General features: G+C 33.7%; 1 protein-coding gene across 1 annotated transcript in view; it reads left to right on the forward strand.

Moving 5' to 3' along the window:
• HOOK1 (hook microtubule tethering protein 1) overlaps positions 1 to 16,030 on the forward strand; it is a 61,566-nt gene that overhangs the window by 25,413 nt on the left and 20,123 nt on the right. Inside the window, exons 7-11 of the mRNA XM_073234015.1 lie at positions 2,587 to 2,649; positions 3,543 to 3,626; positions 8,177 to 8,343; positions 14,215 to 14,355; positions 15,455 to 15,656. Coding sequence (XP_073090116.1) covers positions 2,587 to 2,649; positions 3,543 to 3,626; positions 8,177 to 8,343; positions 14,215 to 14,355; positions 15,455 to 15,656 — 657 coding nt within the window. The remainder of the gene's footprint in view (positions 1 to 2,586; positions 2,650 to 3,542; positions 3,627 to 8,176; positions 8,344 to 14,214; positions 14,356 to 15,454; positions 15,657 to 16,030) is intronic.

Below are 16,030 nucleotides of genomic sequence, written 5' to 3' on the forward strand. Positions count from 1 at the left end.
GAGGCAAAATGGTGTCATTCCTCCCACCCCCACCCCCACTTTCCATTCCATGGTTTTTCTCTGAAACTGAGATGACAGGGGGGCTGAATCCAAAGCCCAGTCACTAGGGTGACATCATAATGTGGGGCCAGAAGCAGAGGTGGAGATTGAGGCTATTTCCATGATACACTCCTTTCTCTTTTCTTCAATGACACAAATTGATGACTGTTCCATATACTTGAACAGTGAATATTGTGAAATCAAAAGTAACCCAAACATTTTGTATATTTTCTCCCTTAATAGTTGTAAAATGCAGGCAGCTCTGTGCTTCTCACAGTATTGACTGTACCATCCCTCCTCATGGGAATCCATTCTTGTTATTTGGAAAATGGGATGTCTAATACTAAGAATTTTCTGTAACTATAAAGCTTTCAAATCATGAAATGTACATATTTGATAATTACCAGGAAGTTCAAGGTAATTTTTTCAGATGGAATTTCTTAATGATTGAATCTCCATCCTAAATTCATCCCTGAGTTTTTGAATTTTTCTGTACCTCCATGAGCATGTTTATGATTTTTATTTTGAACTCTCTTTCAGGAAGATTAGTGAGTTCAGTTTTCTTTGGCCCTTTTTCTGGTGTCTGAGATTTCTGTTTGAACCAGTTTCCTTTGACATTTCATATTTCTATGTGGCACCCTCTAGTGCCCAGAAACTCTAGTCTGGAGCTGCTCAGCCCCTGGAGTGATGTTAGGGGTCATGGGGAAGCGGCCTTGGTGCCTGGAGGGAGGAAACAGCTGTTTCCTGCATCCTGGCTACAGTGCCTGTCTCCACTGTCAGAACCAGTGGGCCAAGCACACAGGTGTAAGCCTCTGTGCTTTGTGTCTGTAACTGCTGTAGGCGGGGCCTCCGGCTGGCTGGCCTGACTCCAGGGCAGGGACTGTGGGTTGCCAGCCGGTGCTGGCAGGCCAGGAGGAGGGCTCAGCAGGCTGTGTATCACAGTGGGGGGCCTTGGAGCTAAGTAGCCACCTAAGGACATGGAGCGCCTGAAGCTCCTGAAAGTTCCCGCCCTGCTGGGCAGAGTGTGCCCAGACAACCTTGTCCACCTATCCCATTTCCCGTACAGCAAGCTCTGTGCAAACCCCACCCCTTCAGCAGCCCTCTCACTGCTAGGAAGCCTCTCAGACCACCTGCCTTTCCTTTGTCCCAGAGCGGCCGGATGTGGATCCCTGTCCTTCACAAATGGCTGCAATCTCAGTCTCTCCAAATATTACACCTTTCTTAGCTTTCCAAACCCACCAGCCTCCAGAGCACCACACAATATAGGTTTGTGCTCCCAAAGCAGATCTCTAGGGCTGGGTGGGTTTTCAGCTGTCCTAGGCTTCCACCTGCTCCCCACTCCATTTCTCTTCCTTCTGCTGGTGAGCTGGGGGTGGGGGAGGGGCTTGGCTTCTGCCCATCAAGGCTTTGGTACTTTACCATTTGGTGAGGTCTGCTCTGTTCTCCAGGTGTATGCAGCCTGGCACAGCCTTCTTTCCTGTTGCTCTTTTAGGATTAGTTGTATTAACTATATTTTCGTATTATATGTGCTTTTGGGAGGAGTTCTCTGTCTTACCTCTTATGCTGCCATCTTGAATCTCAGTACTTCTGCATTTTAAAAGATAAATAATTATTGTCAAGTTCCTTTAAATACCTTCAGCTGAGCAGGATAAACAACCTTAGTCTAGATGGAAATTTTTCGTTTCCATTTTACCAATTAGAGCAGTCTTCCTTGAAGACTGTGTGTATGTGTGTGTATATCTCATATGCATTTTCAGAATATTAGAACTGTTAGCAAATATAATAATACTTAGGTTTTGGAGCTAGGTAGCCTGGATTGAAACCAATCTAGTTATCTAAATTTGACCACTAGGATTCAAAGTTCATGTGGTGTATGATGATTCTTAAAATCAGACTAAAAGGTTGCCATGTAGTTGAGTGCAAAGGAAACCTGAGGGAGAGATTAGTAAGGACAAACGGTTTGGAAGGGCTGTGATTTAGAGGGAGGCAGCATATGGGACTTCAGCCGTTGGTATATGCTGATTGTGCATTGCTGGTTTGAATTCCAAGCATCACTACAGCTAAATAAATCTTCCTTTGTATGCAAAATGTTATTTGATAGGGTCCTGTTCTTTTTCCATACAATTATAATGCCTACTTCAAAAATGACTTCTCAGATTTGGAATTTTGCCATATCACTCATTTAAAGGCTGCATTTTAAAAATATTAATTTATGTTATAGACATACCTTTTTATTAACATGTCCAAATTTTTTAGTAATTCATCTTTTAGAAGTTGGATTGTAGTTTTTCAGTACACAGTTATTTTAAATATATCTACATTTTTCAGCACACTTTCCTTATTATACCCTCACTAAGATAATGCTTGAATATTGTGTTATTTAGCTTAGACCTCTAATAAAATTTTTATTTGAACAATAGTCTAAGGAGCATCAAATTAAGGCAAGGAAAAAATATATAAATCATGTTATTGTACTGTCAAATAAACCTAGTTTTACTTTGTGAACATCATTTTATTGTACTTGATTTCACTATTTTAATTTCCTAGTTGATGAGTAAAGAAATACTAAGCTCTCCTACAAACGATGCTGTTGGAGAATTAGAGCAACAGGTGAGTATTTCAGTATGTGAGGAAAATGTTAAAAACATTGCCAATTACTGTCATTGTCATAAGACCTACATAGGAAAACATGTACCTGAATATTTTCCTTAATGAAATTTAGACCATTTGTTCTGCCATAATATCTCAATTGAATGTTATTATTCATCCTTCGTGAATGTAAGTAGTAACCCAGTTTTTTCTGATCATGTTAATTGAACTTCTCTCTGACACTTGATGTATGTAAACTATTTAGATGGATACACAATTAAATAATAGACAATTAAAAAAATTCTGCTAAGTTCTGATTTCTCTAATAAGATAATATAATTTTCATCACAGTTGCTATTATCTCTCCTGATAGTGAAGAAACAGCTCAGAGGCCTTTACTCAAGGCTCCTTCCCCTGGTTCTGTTACATGACTGTTTTGCATGGAGGAAAAGGCACTGTCCTCCTATGTATACCCCAGTCTGGGTTGTAGGGGAAAGGGTAAGAGGAAAGGTAAATGCATCTAGTACTTTCCTGTTTAATTTTTGGATGTCTGTACTTCATGAGTGTCACTAGTAATTTCAAGTATTTCAAATTAAATTTTTTTCTATAAATTCTCTTCTAAAACATGTTCTTTCTAAATTTTTTCTATGATGAAATTAAATAGTGCATCCTCTAATACTCTTTTGCTTATATATTTCCCAAGGATTTACATAAAGTTTTGCTCTTGCAGGGCTTAAGCTTTAAATGCTAATGAGACTATGTATTAATCATAAACAATAAATTAAGACTTATTAATAGGTAAATTTAAAAAAACATTTCCAATTATCAGTGCATATATGTATTGTGATAAAAATCTAGTTTTCAGTTTGTGTCAAAACACGATTTACTAAGAATGAGGGCATTTTATGTTTCAGCTTAAAAGGGCCTTGGAAGAACTTCAGGAAGCACTAGCAGAAAAAGAAGAACTGAGGCAAAGATGTCAAGAATTAGATATGCAGGTGCGGAAAAGAAACCTAATCTGAGAAAAATTTCCTCTTTAAGTTTACAAAGGTGTTATTTCAGTGAATTAATTGGCAAAGTGTTTTGGAGGCTGGGTTTCATTTCATGGATGGACCGTTAAAAATACTTGTTATAGGCTTGAATATCCAAGCATTCGTAGCTATTTTTATCTTATAGTTGAAAATTGCTGGCTTACCTACTTCTTTGAGAAAGTAATTCTAATTGTAGAATTTCAACTATTTAGATGAAGCCTTAATTTTTTCTTTTCTAATTAAAAACTATAATTTAAAATATGAAATTATATTTTAATATAATTATAATATCTACTTCATAGGGTATAAAAATTAAGTGAGGTCATTTATAGAAATATTTAGAAGTGTCTGACTCCCAATAAATGCAAATACCAAGTTTGTGTGCTAACATGTGCATGTGTATGAAGATGTGTATGTAATTCTTGTGCTCATGTGTACATCATACATGTTATCAAAATAAACAACATGAGGGATAATAATTAACAGTTAATAGAGTAGATTATCAAACCAGACCACCCATATTCAGGACCTGACCATGTTAATAGCTGGTTGTATATTCTCAGACAAATTACTTAATTTCTCTGTACTTTAGTATTCTCCAGAGTATTTTGAAGATTAAATCGGTTAATTTATATTAAGCACTTAGAGCAAGGCCTGCAGATAAGTGCTATGTATGCATTTGCGTATATTGCTGTTATTATTGTTATATGAAAATGCAAATGAAAAAGTTATAAAATAAGTCTTAAATTAAATAGGTTAAATGTGTTACATACTATATGTAAAATTACATTTTTTGGTTCAAATAATGAGGTTCATAAATAGTTGACTCTCTCAAAAGTCTGAGGACAAGGACAAGGGTTGTGGTGGCATTATTACTGCTTGAGATAAATATATAATGATAGGCCTGGGTAATATTTCTAACCCTCAAGGGCTTGCCAGTAAGGCAAGAGAAGTGACTTGGTCAGGGTGAGTTGGCTACATAGGGCACGGACAGCACTGGATTCCAGGTCTTTTCACTTCATCTTAAAAAATCAGTTCTCTCTGTTTGAACAGAGCCAATGTTTGTATTTGAACAAAGTCAGTGTCAGTACTAGGGGAAATTCTGCCTGTTACTGTATCTTTCCTATCCACATTCATCTCACGCAGTAACACCCATGCGCACACATACAAAGCATCTAATATGTGTTATTTTCTAATACGGTCATATTGGCCCTCCAGAATGCCTCATTAAAGTATAGAGAATTGACTCATTCAGGTATCGCCAGTCTCATGAAGGATCTCTGTATAGTTTACTGAGAAATTATTACTCAGTGAAGAACACAAAACTCTTAAGTTAAAAGATTTAAATTTTTGTAACACAGTGAGGAAAATATGATCTCCGTATTTTAGTTGAAAAGTGCAGACATCCCAAGGTTCAGCATTTTAATTCTAGTATTAAATAGAATTCTAGTATTAAAATAAACGATCTGTTGCATAAATGAAATGAATACTTTTGCAGGTAATCAGAACACAATATAATTTATTAATTTAACAATATGGAATTCACACACATATATGTATGACACATATCCCAATTTTATAAAGAAAATTTGTTTTTGAAACATTTTTACTTTTAATCAGTATCATTTGAAAGTGATTTTAAAATATGGGGTGTGGGGGGATTTCTTTTTTAATACCTAACCAAATGTACCAAAAAGAAAAATTAGCTACAGGGTAATTTACCAAGAGCGGATAAGCAAGAAAAAGGATACGACCTAATGAAGTTAGAGGGTTGTCATCAAGGATGGAAGCAGGCAGTAGGCTGATGGAGGAGCAGCATAGCTGGCTCCTGCTGTGCCTCCTTATCCCCAGCCCATGCAGGGGAATTAACAAAAATCTTGAGACTTCTTACTATAGTTTACCCAATGAAAGGATATTCGCTTTTTGTTTTATCTTTGGGGAGGAATAGAAATAATGGCTAAGAAGAAACTAAGGGCCTGCCTCCTTTAGGAAAAACAAAGGCTATAGGGCAGCTCACCAAAATGGAGTCTGAGGTCCAGAGAAATTTCTCCATGAGAATGGAATACACTTCTTACCACCCTGACATAAGTTCTTAAACCTCAGAAGTGAAAGCTTAGCCCACTTGTAAAAAGATTATCATTGCCTCACCTGGTGCCCCAACCTTCCCTGACCATTCACAAGGCTATAGAGTGGTGTGGAGAGAAAACAGTCTCTGTTTAGAGGGAAACACATACTGGGTCTTGGCCACAGTGGGGAGACAGTATCAAAGAATTCTTCAACACTACACTGGAACACAGGGTATCTTGACTGCCAGTGAAGCAAGACCTAAATAAAAGGAATAAAAACCACGACATGTGTGCAAACATTACAGATCAAAAACAGAAATAAAAAGGAGCATGTAAAAGAGATTAGTCAAGCTTAGAAAATAACTTTTGCTTCATGTTGTGTACAATGTCATAAAAACACATCACTAAAATACAGTAGGTGGTAGGACAACAAAATGAGGTTTAAAAGGTAATTGCAGGTATACAGAAAGAAATCAGTGAATAATTGCTTGACGCCAAGCCTTATCCTAGTTAAGCTGTTGAACTTCAAGAATAAAAGAAAAACAACAACTCAGTCATTCAGGTAGGAAGCATAAATCATCTACAAAGACAGGAAAAATCAGGCTCTCCTACAGCCTCCAGGCCAGAATACTGGGGAGCAATATCCACAAAAGGCTGAGGCAGGGAAACAGCACTGTACCCAGATGAAGAGCTCAGATGCAAACTTACAAGCCCTTGAAAAAACTGCTTGTTGACACAGTCCAGCTAGCAAACATATTTTATTCAAAATAAAGGCGCACGAACACAGATTCTATGGTGAAAACTGGCAGTGAAGTTTGAATCTGTGATTTAAATACCTGATTGTGTCAGTTCTGTGCAGATCATGGTTATAAATTCTGGAACAACTGAAATTCTGACTCAGTTAAGTCAGGAGGATGGGCTGATTATGCGTACTTTAAAAAAAAGAATAAAAAGCCCTCCTGAGATTTTAGTGTGAAGTTTTGAAGTTCTTGAAGTAGTCTTGCCACTCAAGGTTATTACGGGGCTTTGGGGCATGGTGTGGCAAGCTTATCCCTTGCTCTTTATTGTGCCTTTCCCAGCTCTTATTCATAGCACCTGGTGGCAGTAAGTAGCACTCCACTTATGGAAGCAGCAGTGACCATTCTTGCTAATAGTATGTTAAAGGAAAATACTCCTGCCCACCATTGCACAACATTAGCTTACATTCTGAGACAGTGATTTCAAATTCTAGTATGCATAAGAAACATTGGGACCGGGTACAGTGTACTAAAGGGACTCCAGCTATAGAAGTTCATATATATATTTTTTAAGTAAGCAAACATATTAAAAATGTAAAATATGGGTCATATGTAAAAAATGTTCTTTTGAGTTTTTTTTTTCAGCTTTTTCAACCTTTCTGTCTCTTTTAAATAGCTCAGAGGGAGACAAAGACAGGAGAGTGAAAAAACAGAAATAGAGTGAGAGAAACAGAGAGGGTCCGAGGCAGGTACAGAGTGAGCCTAATGTAGACATCACCTTGGAATAAAGCAGATGGTAAGGGAGATGCCTAGAACCACCACTGGACGCTTTATTTTTATTTCCTGTTATTAGCTCAGTGTATCAGTATGTGGTCTCATTCACATAACTGGATTGAATTAATTACCTGTTGAAAATATAAATAGCAAACTTGTGCAATAATATGTTGGAAGTCACAATAGGTCAACTTTGATTCAAACTAATATTAATAAAATCATATGTAAACTTCTGATATTAGAAAAAGGTGATATCACAGCCTCAGCTATATATTTTAAAGATATTTTTAAGTGGAAAAGAAATAGAACAGAGAGAACAAATCATTCTCGTTGCATAAATGTGTAAGTCAGTCTTAAAGTGTATCAGGTACTGATATTGATGTGGTTCTAAAGTTGCATTTTTATCCCTTTTAAATCATAAGCTTCTGTTTCAGTGTGCCAGTGGATTCAGTTCAGCTTTCTGTAAGTGATCCATTAACCAAATAATTTCCTTGTTTGACATGATGTGTAAGTGGTAATTCCCCACTATGAGCCTAAAACAATAACTTTGTGCATATGTGTGTGTGTTTTGGCTTAGTAGGTAACAGCTTCCTAAAAATAAATTTATTCCTGAAGGGGAATAAATTAATTTTCTGAGATTCATCGGTACATCAAATTTTAGAGTGTAGAAACATTTTCTTCCCAGAGCTAAGGCAAATATAACACTTTGAAGATGTTCTCTTTATATGTATTAACTGTTTTCACTGTATTAATCAAGTTAACTTCTTTTGTTTGACCGAAAACCTCCTAGAACCAGAATTCCAGAGTTGGAAGGATTTTTCTAAATTATCTAGTCTGATTAACCAAGCTATTTAATGGCTTAGTCAGAATTAGAATGTAGGACTGTGAGCTCTAATCTAAGCTTTTCTGCTATTGTTGCTTATGTTTGTCTGTTTTTTAGGTGACTGCACTACAAGATGAAAAGAATTCACTAGTTTCTGAGAATGAGATGATGAATGAAAAACTTGACCAATTGGATGGATCTTTTGATGATCCAAATACAATGGTTGCAAAGAAGTATTTTCATGCACATTTACAACTGGAACAATTACAGGAAGAAAACTTCAGGTAGCATTTTTAGTAGAAATTCTGTGGAGTTCTGTCTGTTAAACTAGTAGCTAAAGAATCATAAGCAATGAATTATTAAGCAGTATAATCATATTTAGGATACGCATTAAACACTGAAAATACCAAATAGTATAAGATAAGTAGTTCCTGCCCTCAAAGGGCTTACAATCCAGTAGGCAGGTGGTATGTGTATATAAAAAGCAATTCAAATAATGTGTCCAAGTCAGAAAGGTCCAAGTGAAGGCCATGCACAAGTTCAATAGGAATTTTAAGAGAGTGATTATCAAACCTTGGGAAAAAGGGGACATCTCTTAGGAGAGGGAGAGGGAACTTGATAATAAATGGAAAAGCTTCAAATCTGAACAAAAAGATGCTTTTCATTTTAACTTTTACATTTCTTCTTTGAAAAAAAAGTGTACATCTTACCTTTAATAAACATTGATTATCTCCTGTGTGTTTACCACTGAGCCTCAAACTATAAGGCTTTGAGTGCAGGCATTTTAATTGTGTGTAGTTTTTGTATTTTTTAACTGTATGTATATTTTTGTATTTTTTTTTTACATAATTTCAGACTTATAAAAAATGTTGTAAAAATAGTACAAGGAACTCCTTTGTACCTTTTACTCAGATTCAACAATTGTTTTACAGTTTTCTTCATTTGGGTTAGCAGTCTGCTAGATGTACAAATGTTTTTTTCTAAACCATTTGAGGGTAAGTTAGAGACATGCCCATTTACCCCTATATACTTTGATATGTATTTCTTAAGAACAAGATGGTCTTTTATAAACCACAGTGTAGTGTTTAAACTTAGGGAATTTGCTTCTGATACAATATTATCTAATCCACAGATCATATTGAAATTCTGTTAGTTGTCTTGATGTCTTCTGTAGCAAACATTTTCCCCCAGTTCAGAAACCAATCCAGGATCATGCATTCCATTTAGTAATAGACTCTAATTCAATGGATGATAAATTCATTACTGTCATCATTTATTTTGATTCTGAGGTTGTCCCAGATTTGACCATTAGGGAGCCTTTCAGTTGACCCCTGTGTCCTTTCAACATTGTGCTATCCTTTGAGCATTTACCTTTTTTTGAAACAACAAAATGTTCTAGCCTTATCTCGTCCTTCCCCTTTCCCAACTCTGTAATCAAGTATTTTCAAGGAGCCCCGAATCCTCTTAGTGTGGATAATGTTCAGAAACAAAGGTCTATGCTCCAGATGAATTTTTGTTCTGTCATTACTTTAGATCCCTGTGGTGTACAGAACTAGGAAACACACTTACGCAGGTTCATACTTGCCTGTGCTCTCACACTTGTTTATGCATATAACTGCATTTATTTTTATATTAGTATGAACAATGAAGTCATGTTGACCTCTTCCATCTTAGCTCTATGTCATCAGGGTTCATTGTTATTTTCTCCATTTCTATTATGTATCTTCCTCTTCCAACAGTCACCTGGCTCCCATTTTCCTCAATAAATTTTCTCATATACTCAATCCCAAAACACACAGGAAATAATTTAAAAATTGCTAACCCATACCTTTGTAAAAAGCAAACTATTTTTAGACTTCTATGTTTACGATTCTTTTTTTTAACATGGTAATACTTACATATTGTGAAATCAATAAATACTAAGTACAATTTGACATGTTTTTAACAAAGACGCACATTTGTGTAACTCACACTTCTACCAATATATAGTTCATTTCTATCCCTTGTGTTTCCCAGTCAACCCCTGCCTCCCAAAGTCTAATTACTCTTCTGATTATTATTGATCATAGATTAGTTTTCTCTGATCTAGAACTCGGTATAAATTAAATCATGCAGTCTAAACTCTTTGGTAACTGGCTTCTTTTGCTTGGCATGTTTGTGAGATTCATCCACATTGTTGAATGTGTCTGTAATTCTGTTTTATTGCTGAATAGTATTCCATTATATGGGCTTATTTCACATTGTACCACATTGTGTTTATCCACTTTCCTTTAGATGGGCACTTAGGTTTCCAGATTTTGGTTAATAGACATATGTATATGGAGTATAAGACTTCTTGTGGACATAATTTTTCTAATTTTTTTCTTACTGCAAGTATGAAAAGTAATATTGCTATATTGCTGAGATAGGTCTCCATGAGGAGTGGTTGCTGCTAGTTGTAGTTGCTCTGCCTGCATAACATAATTTGATTTTCCAGTCTTCTTAATTTTAGCTATGCCAGAGAATATGTAGGAGTATCTAATTGTGACTTTAATTCGCATTTTCCTGATAATTAATGATGTGATAAGCCCCTTTTCATGTGTTTTTGTGGGATATATTTTGTGAATGTCTCTGGACATTGTTGTCCTATTTTTAAATTGGATTGTTTGTCTTTATTACTGAGTTGTAGTCATTTTTTAAAAAATACATTCTGGATACAAATCCTTTCTCAGATACATATATATAGTAATATTTCATCTATTCTGTAACCTACCTTTTCATTTTTTAAATGGTGTCTTTCAAAAAGTGAAATTATTAACTTACATGAAATTTAACTTGCCAGTATTTTTAACATTAGTGCATTTTTTGTACTGTCCTAGAAATCTTTGTCTATTCCCATCTAGACAAAGATACTCTCCGGTATTTAGAACCTTCATAGTGTTAGCTTTCACATTTAAGTTATGGTCCATTTGAGTTTATGTTTTTGAAAATAGTGTAAGATGTTGGTGAGAGAGGTGAAGATTTATTTTTATTTTCCTTATGGTATCTAGTTGATCAGTATCATTATTTGAAAAGATTTTAACTTTACTCCAGATTGCTTTGTATGTTTATAAAAAATGGTATACCATAAAATTTGGGTCATTCCCTGGACTCTTAGTAGTTTTCCATTGATCAGTTTGTCTTTTTTTCTTACATGACATGTCTTGATTACTATAGCCCCATGATAAGTCATTTAAAATCAGGTAGTATTCCAACTTTGTTTTTTCTTTTCTAAATTGTTTTGACTTTTCTAAATCTTTTACATTTTCACATAAGATTGAGAATTATCTGTTCAGTTTTTGTTAAAAAAAACTTTTGTGATTATGATATAGATTGTATATAATTGATATCTTAATTATATTGAGAATTTCTATCTCTGTATCTTCACTGATTTAAGTCTTTAATATTTCTCAGCAGTGTTGTGGTGTTTCCAGCAGAGAAGTCTTGTTTCTCCGTTTAACTGTATTCACAACTATTTATGTTTTTGATGCTATTACAACTGCAATTAAATTCTTCTGAAAAGTAGCTATTAGTTTGTAGATGAACAGTTGACTTCTGTGTATTGAAACTTTTGTATCTTGAAACTTGATCTTGTATTTTGAAACTTCTGTCTTGCAGTTTCTGAATTCACTTATTGATTCTAGTAGTTACTTGTTTACATAGAAAATCCTAAGAAATTTATAATCATCTAATCTATTAATAGAGCTTTACATCTTCCCTCTAGTATTTCTGCTTTGAATTAATTCTTGCTTTGAGAAAGAGACATCTTGTTCCAGGTCTTAAGGGGGAAAATGTTCAGGTACTATCTAGAATGATGCTAACTGTAGAGTTTTTCATTGTGCTTTTTATGAGATTGAAGGAGTTCTCCTTTATTTCTGGCTTGCTAGGAGTTGTTTATCTTCACTTGGTGATTTTTGTCAAATGATTTTTCTGCATCTTGAAATGGTAGTGTGGTTTTTTTTCATTCTTTTATTATACTCATTTTATTTTTGAATGTTATATAATCATATTCTGGAAATAAACCACTTTGGTCATATTTATTCTGTGTATATATATATATACACATATATGACTGAATTTGGTTTGTTTATATGTTGAAAGAATTTCTGTGACTCTCTTCATAATAGATAGTGATCTGTAGCTTTTTTCTCTCATAATGTCTTTTCCAGGTTTTGTTATCAGAGTTCTGCTAGTCTCATAGAATAATTGGGAAGTATTTTCTCCTCCTCTATTTTCTGAAAGATTTTATGTAAGAATAATGTTATTTCTTCCTTAAATGTGGGATAGAATTTAACAATAAAACAATCTGGGCCTATGGTTTTCTTTGTGAAAAGGCTTTTAATGACAGGTATAATTTCTTCAGTGGTCATAGAACTTTTCAGATTTTCTATTTCATCTGTGCCAATTTGATAAATTTTCTTTTTCAAGGTAGATGTTTATTTCATTTAAGTTGTTGAATTTATTCACATAAAGTTCATAATATTCTTTTACTGTCCTATTAAGGACTGTAGGAGCTGTACTGATATTACTATTTTCATTCCTGATATTGGTAATTTGTATTTTCTCATTTATTTTGATCACTCTTGCTGGGGGTTTGTCAATTTCATTAATCTTTTCAAACACCCTTTATTAGCTCTCCATACTGTTAATTAATTTCAGATATTTGTTCTTTCTTTCCTGTTATTTATTTTGGATTTAATTTGCTCTTCCTTTTTTCTAGTCTTTTAAGGTTCAAACTTAAATGACTGATTTAAAGTCTTTCTTCATTTCTAACATAAGCCTTTAAAACTGTAAATTTTCCTCTAAGCAGTGGTTTAGCTGTGTCCCAGAAATTTGATTGGTTGTCTTTCTTTTGTTATTCCATTTGAAATATTTTCTATTTTCCCTTTTGAATTCTTCCTTCACTCATGGGTTATTTAGAAATATGTTGTTCAATTTCCAAATATTTAAGGCTTTTCTAAGCTTCTTATTGTGACTAATTTCTAATTTAAATCTTTTGTGGTTAGAGAACATATCTCATGATATTTCTTTTTATTAATAATTGCTGTACTTGGCTGTGGTGGATGTTCCATGTGTACTTGCAAAGGATGTGTGTTCTATAAATTTTGACTAACATACTTTATAAATGTTAGTTATATCCAGCTGGTTAATAGTGTTGTTCAGATCCCTTCCATATTTTCACTGAAATTTTTGTTTGATTCTTTCATTTATTGGGAGACTGGTGTTAAACATGATTTTGGACTTGTGGATTTCTACCTGTGATTCTTTTCAGTTTTTGCTTCATGTAGTTTTAAAACTCTGTTTTTAGGTGTACACACATATGTGGTATGCTTTTCTGATGAACTGACCCCTTTGTAATTATGAAATATCTGTCTTTGCTAATACATTTTGTCTTAAAATTCATTTTATTTGATATTAATATATCCACGCCAGCTTCCTTTGCTTACTGTTTGCATGGTATCCTTTTTTTAAAATCTTTTTACTTCTGACTTATCTGTGTCTTTATATTTAAAGTGTCTCTTGTAATTAACATCTGTTTAAGCTTTGCTTTTATATCCAGTCTTATAGTCTTTGCATTTTTAATTGTTGTGTGTAGTCCATTTGCCTTTTATGTAATTTTTGACATGGTTGTACTTAGGTTATCAGTTTGCTATTTTTCATTTGTTATATCTATTCTTTTATTCCTCTCTCTGCATTCTTTTGAGTGAATCAAATAATTTTTTAATATTTTATTTTAATTGCTGTACTGTCATTTTACTTTTTATTGTTGCTAGAGAGTTTGATATTCATCCCTGGCTTATCAGTCTACTTAGAGTGTATACTTAGAATTAATATTTACCACTGTACATTCTACATTTATTTTTAAATAATTCCAATGTATGTCTAAACATCTTCTCTTCACTTTCTGAAATAAAAATTTTTGTTGGAACTAGAGGTAACCAAGCCAATGTTTCAGAAGTAAAAATGAAAATTCATACGATTAAGTTTACTTTTCAAGGCTATTTGAAAACCAAGAGCCAAAAATTGTTTTATTCTTTTAGTTTTTTTTTTTAACATGGAATTTTAAAATTGGGTCTCAATAAGGAATAAATGATGGCACTTACTTCATAAATACTTATTTGTTTTCTTTATGCAAGGCTTGAAGCTGCAAAAGATGATTACCAAGTTCACTGTGAGGAACTTGAAAAGCAACTAATTGAATTTCAGCATAGGAATGATGAATTGACTAGTCTTGCTGAAGAAACAAGAGCCCTAAAAGATGAAATAGATGTTCTTAGGTATGGCTTGTCTAAATAAAATTATATCACTTCTTATCACTTTGGTATTCTTTATTTTTCAGGGAGTCTTAGTCTTATTATCTCTGTATCAAGTATTGAAGAGTTTCTATTTGGACTCCTAGTCTTTCCTTCTTTTTTCTTGTTTGTAATTGCAATTTAAGGATAACATTTGATTCTTATTAGGACAATTTCATATCAGAATCCATAAACCCGAAATAACAACTTTCTATTAAAATTTTATGAGCTCAGTTACTTTGAGATACATTTAGCTTGACCTCCTTGTACTCATTACTATATCTTATAAAATTTTTATGTAAGGAAATGCATTCTCACAGTCCATATTTCAGCATTTGATTAAAATATGAATAAGAATCCTAACATTTACTTCAGTATTATCTCAGGGTTCTGTTTGTCCCATTGTCTTTGACAATATAAAATTTATATTTAGCTTTTGCCTATGACATATTACTCAAACAAGTAGTTTATCCATATGCTCTTTATAATTTCTGTTAAATTTTATTAATTGGCCATTTTCTTGCACAGTTTTTAATGTCCATTTGAAAGAAAATCTTCATAACCATTAATTGGAACCTGCATGTATGAACTGATGTGGTTAGTTTATTTTTGCTCTAGTTGGTCACATAAGCACAATTCTAAAGGAAAGTGCTTTGCCACACAAATTATAAGTTGATTGAGTTAATTTCCTAAGTATTTCAAATATTTAGAACAAAACTGCATTAAATGTTACATAACGAATAAGGCAAAATTGGCCTGTAAGCTACAGAAGAGCTCAGAATTGTTCAGCTATATTTACAAAATCATTCATTTTTATACATTGTGTCATATAAAACAGTTTGATTATTTAATGTATCAAATTTAAAGCATTTTTATTTTGATGCCTTTGTAGCAGAAAATTTTAGACAGGTTAAAGCCTCAGTCTGTTTCCAAAGTTCCCACAAAGTTTGTGATTTCTGTATCTCATTTTTTTTGTTGTTTTAGTCAATTGATAGTTTATTGGAAGAATCAGTTTACAGCCAGAATAAAATTGTTAGTACATTTATTAGTTTTTACAGAGTAATGTATAGTCTTATTGTTATAGGGCTACCTCTGATAAAGCAAATAAACTGGAGTCAACAGTCGAAATATATCGTCAGAAGCTACAAGATCTGAATGACCTTCGTAAGCAGGTGAAAACTTTACAGGATACAAACATGATGTATATGCATAATACAGTGAGCTTGGAAGAAGAATTAAAGAAGGCAAATGCAGCACGTACACAATTAGAAACATACAAGAAGCAGGTAAGAAAATATTTTGTTAAATTGATAAAGCTGAAAGAGCTCAACTTTGCTATTCCATTTGATACTTTTAGAATGATAAAAACATTGCCCATAGTTACCTGTGAACTTATTATGATAAATTTCTTCTATCTGTAATTTTAATCCAAGGGTTGATAATTGTGTTTGAATTATCTAGGTCTTTTACCTTTTTATTGGCCTTTTAGCTTTTTTTTTGGACATTGTAATGTTTATTAGCATTTCTGGTAACATAATAAATGCATACAGAATGGAGCTATAACTTAAACTGTTTTGCTTTTTCTCAGTCAAGCTACAGAAGCATTAGAGTATAAACATGATTTTTTTTAGTACGTTATTATTGGGATATTTAAAAATAC

The sequence above is a fragment of the Manis javanica genome, chromosome 4 (genome assembly GCF_040802235.1).
Source record: "Manis javanica isolate MJ-LG chromosome 4, MJ_LKY, whole genome shotgun sequence".
Taxonomy (NCBI): domain Eukaryota; kingdom Metazoa; phylum Chordata; class Mammalia; order Pholidota; family Manidae; genus Manis; species Manis javanica.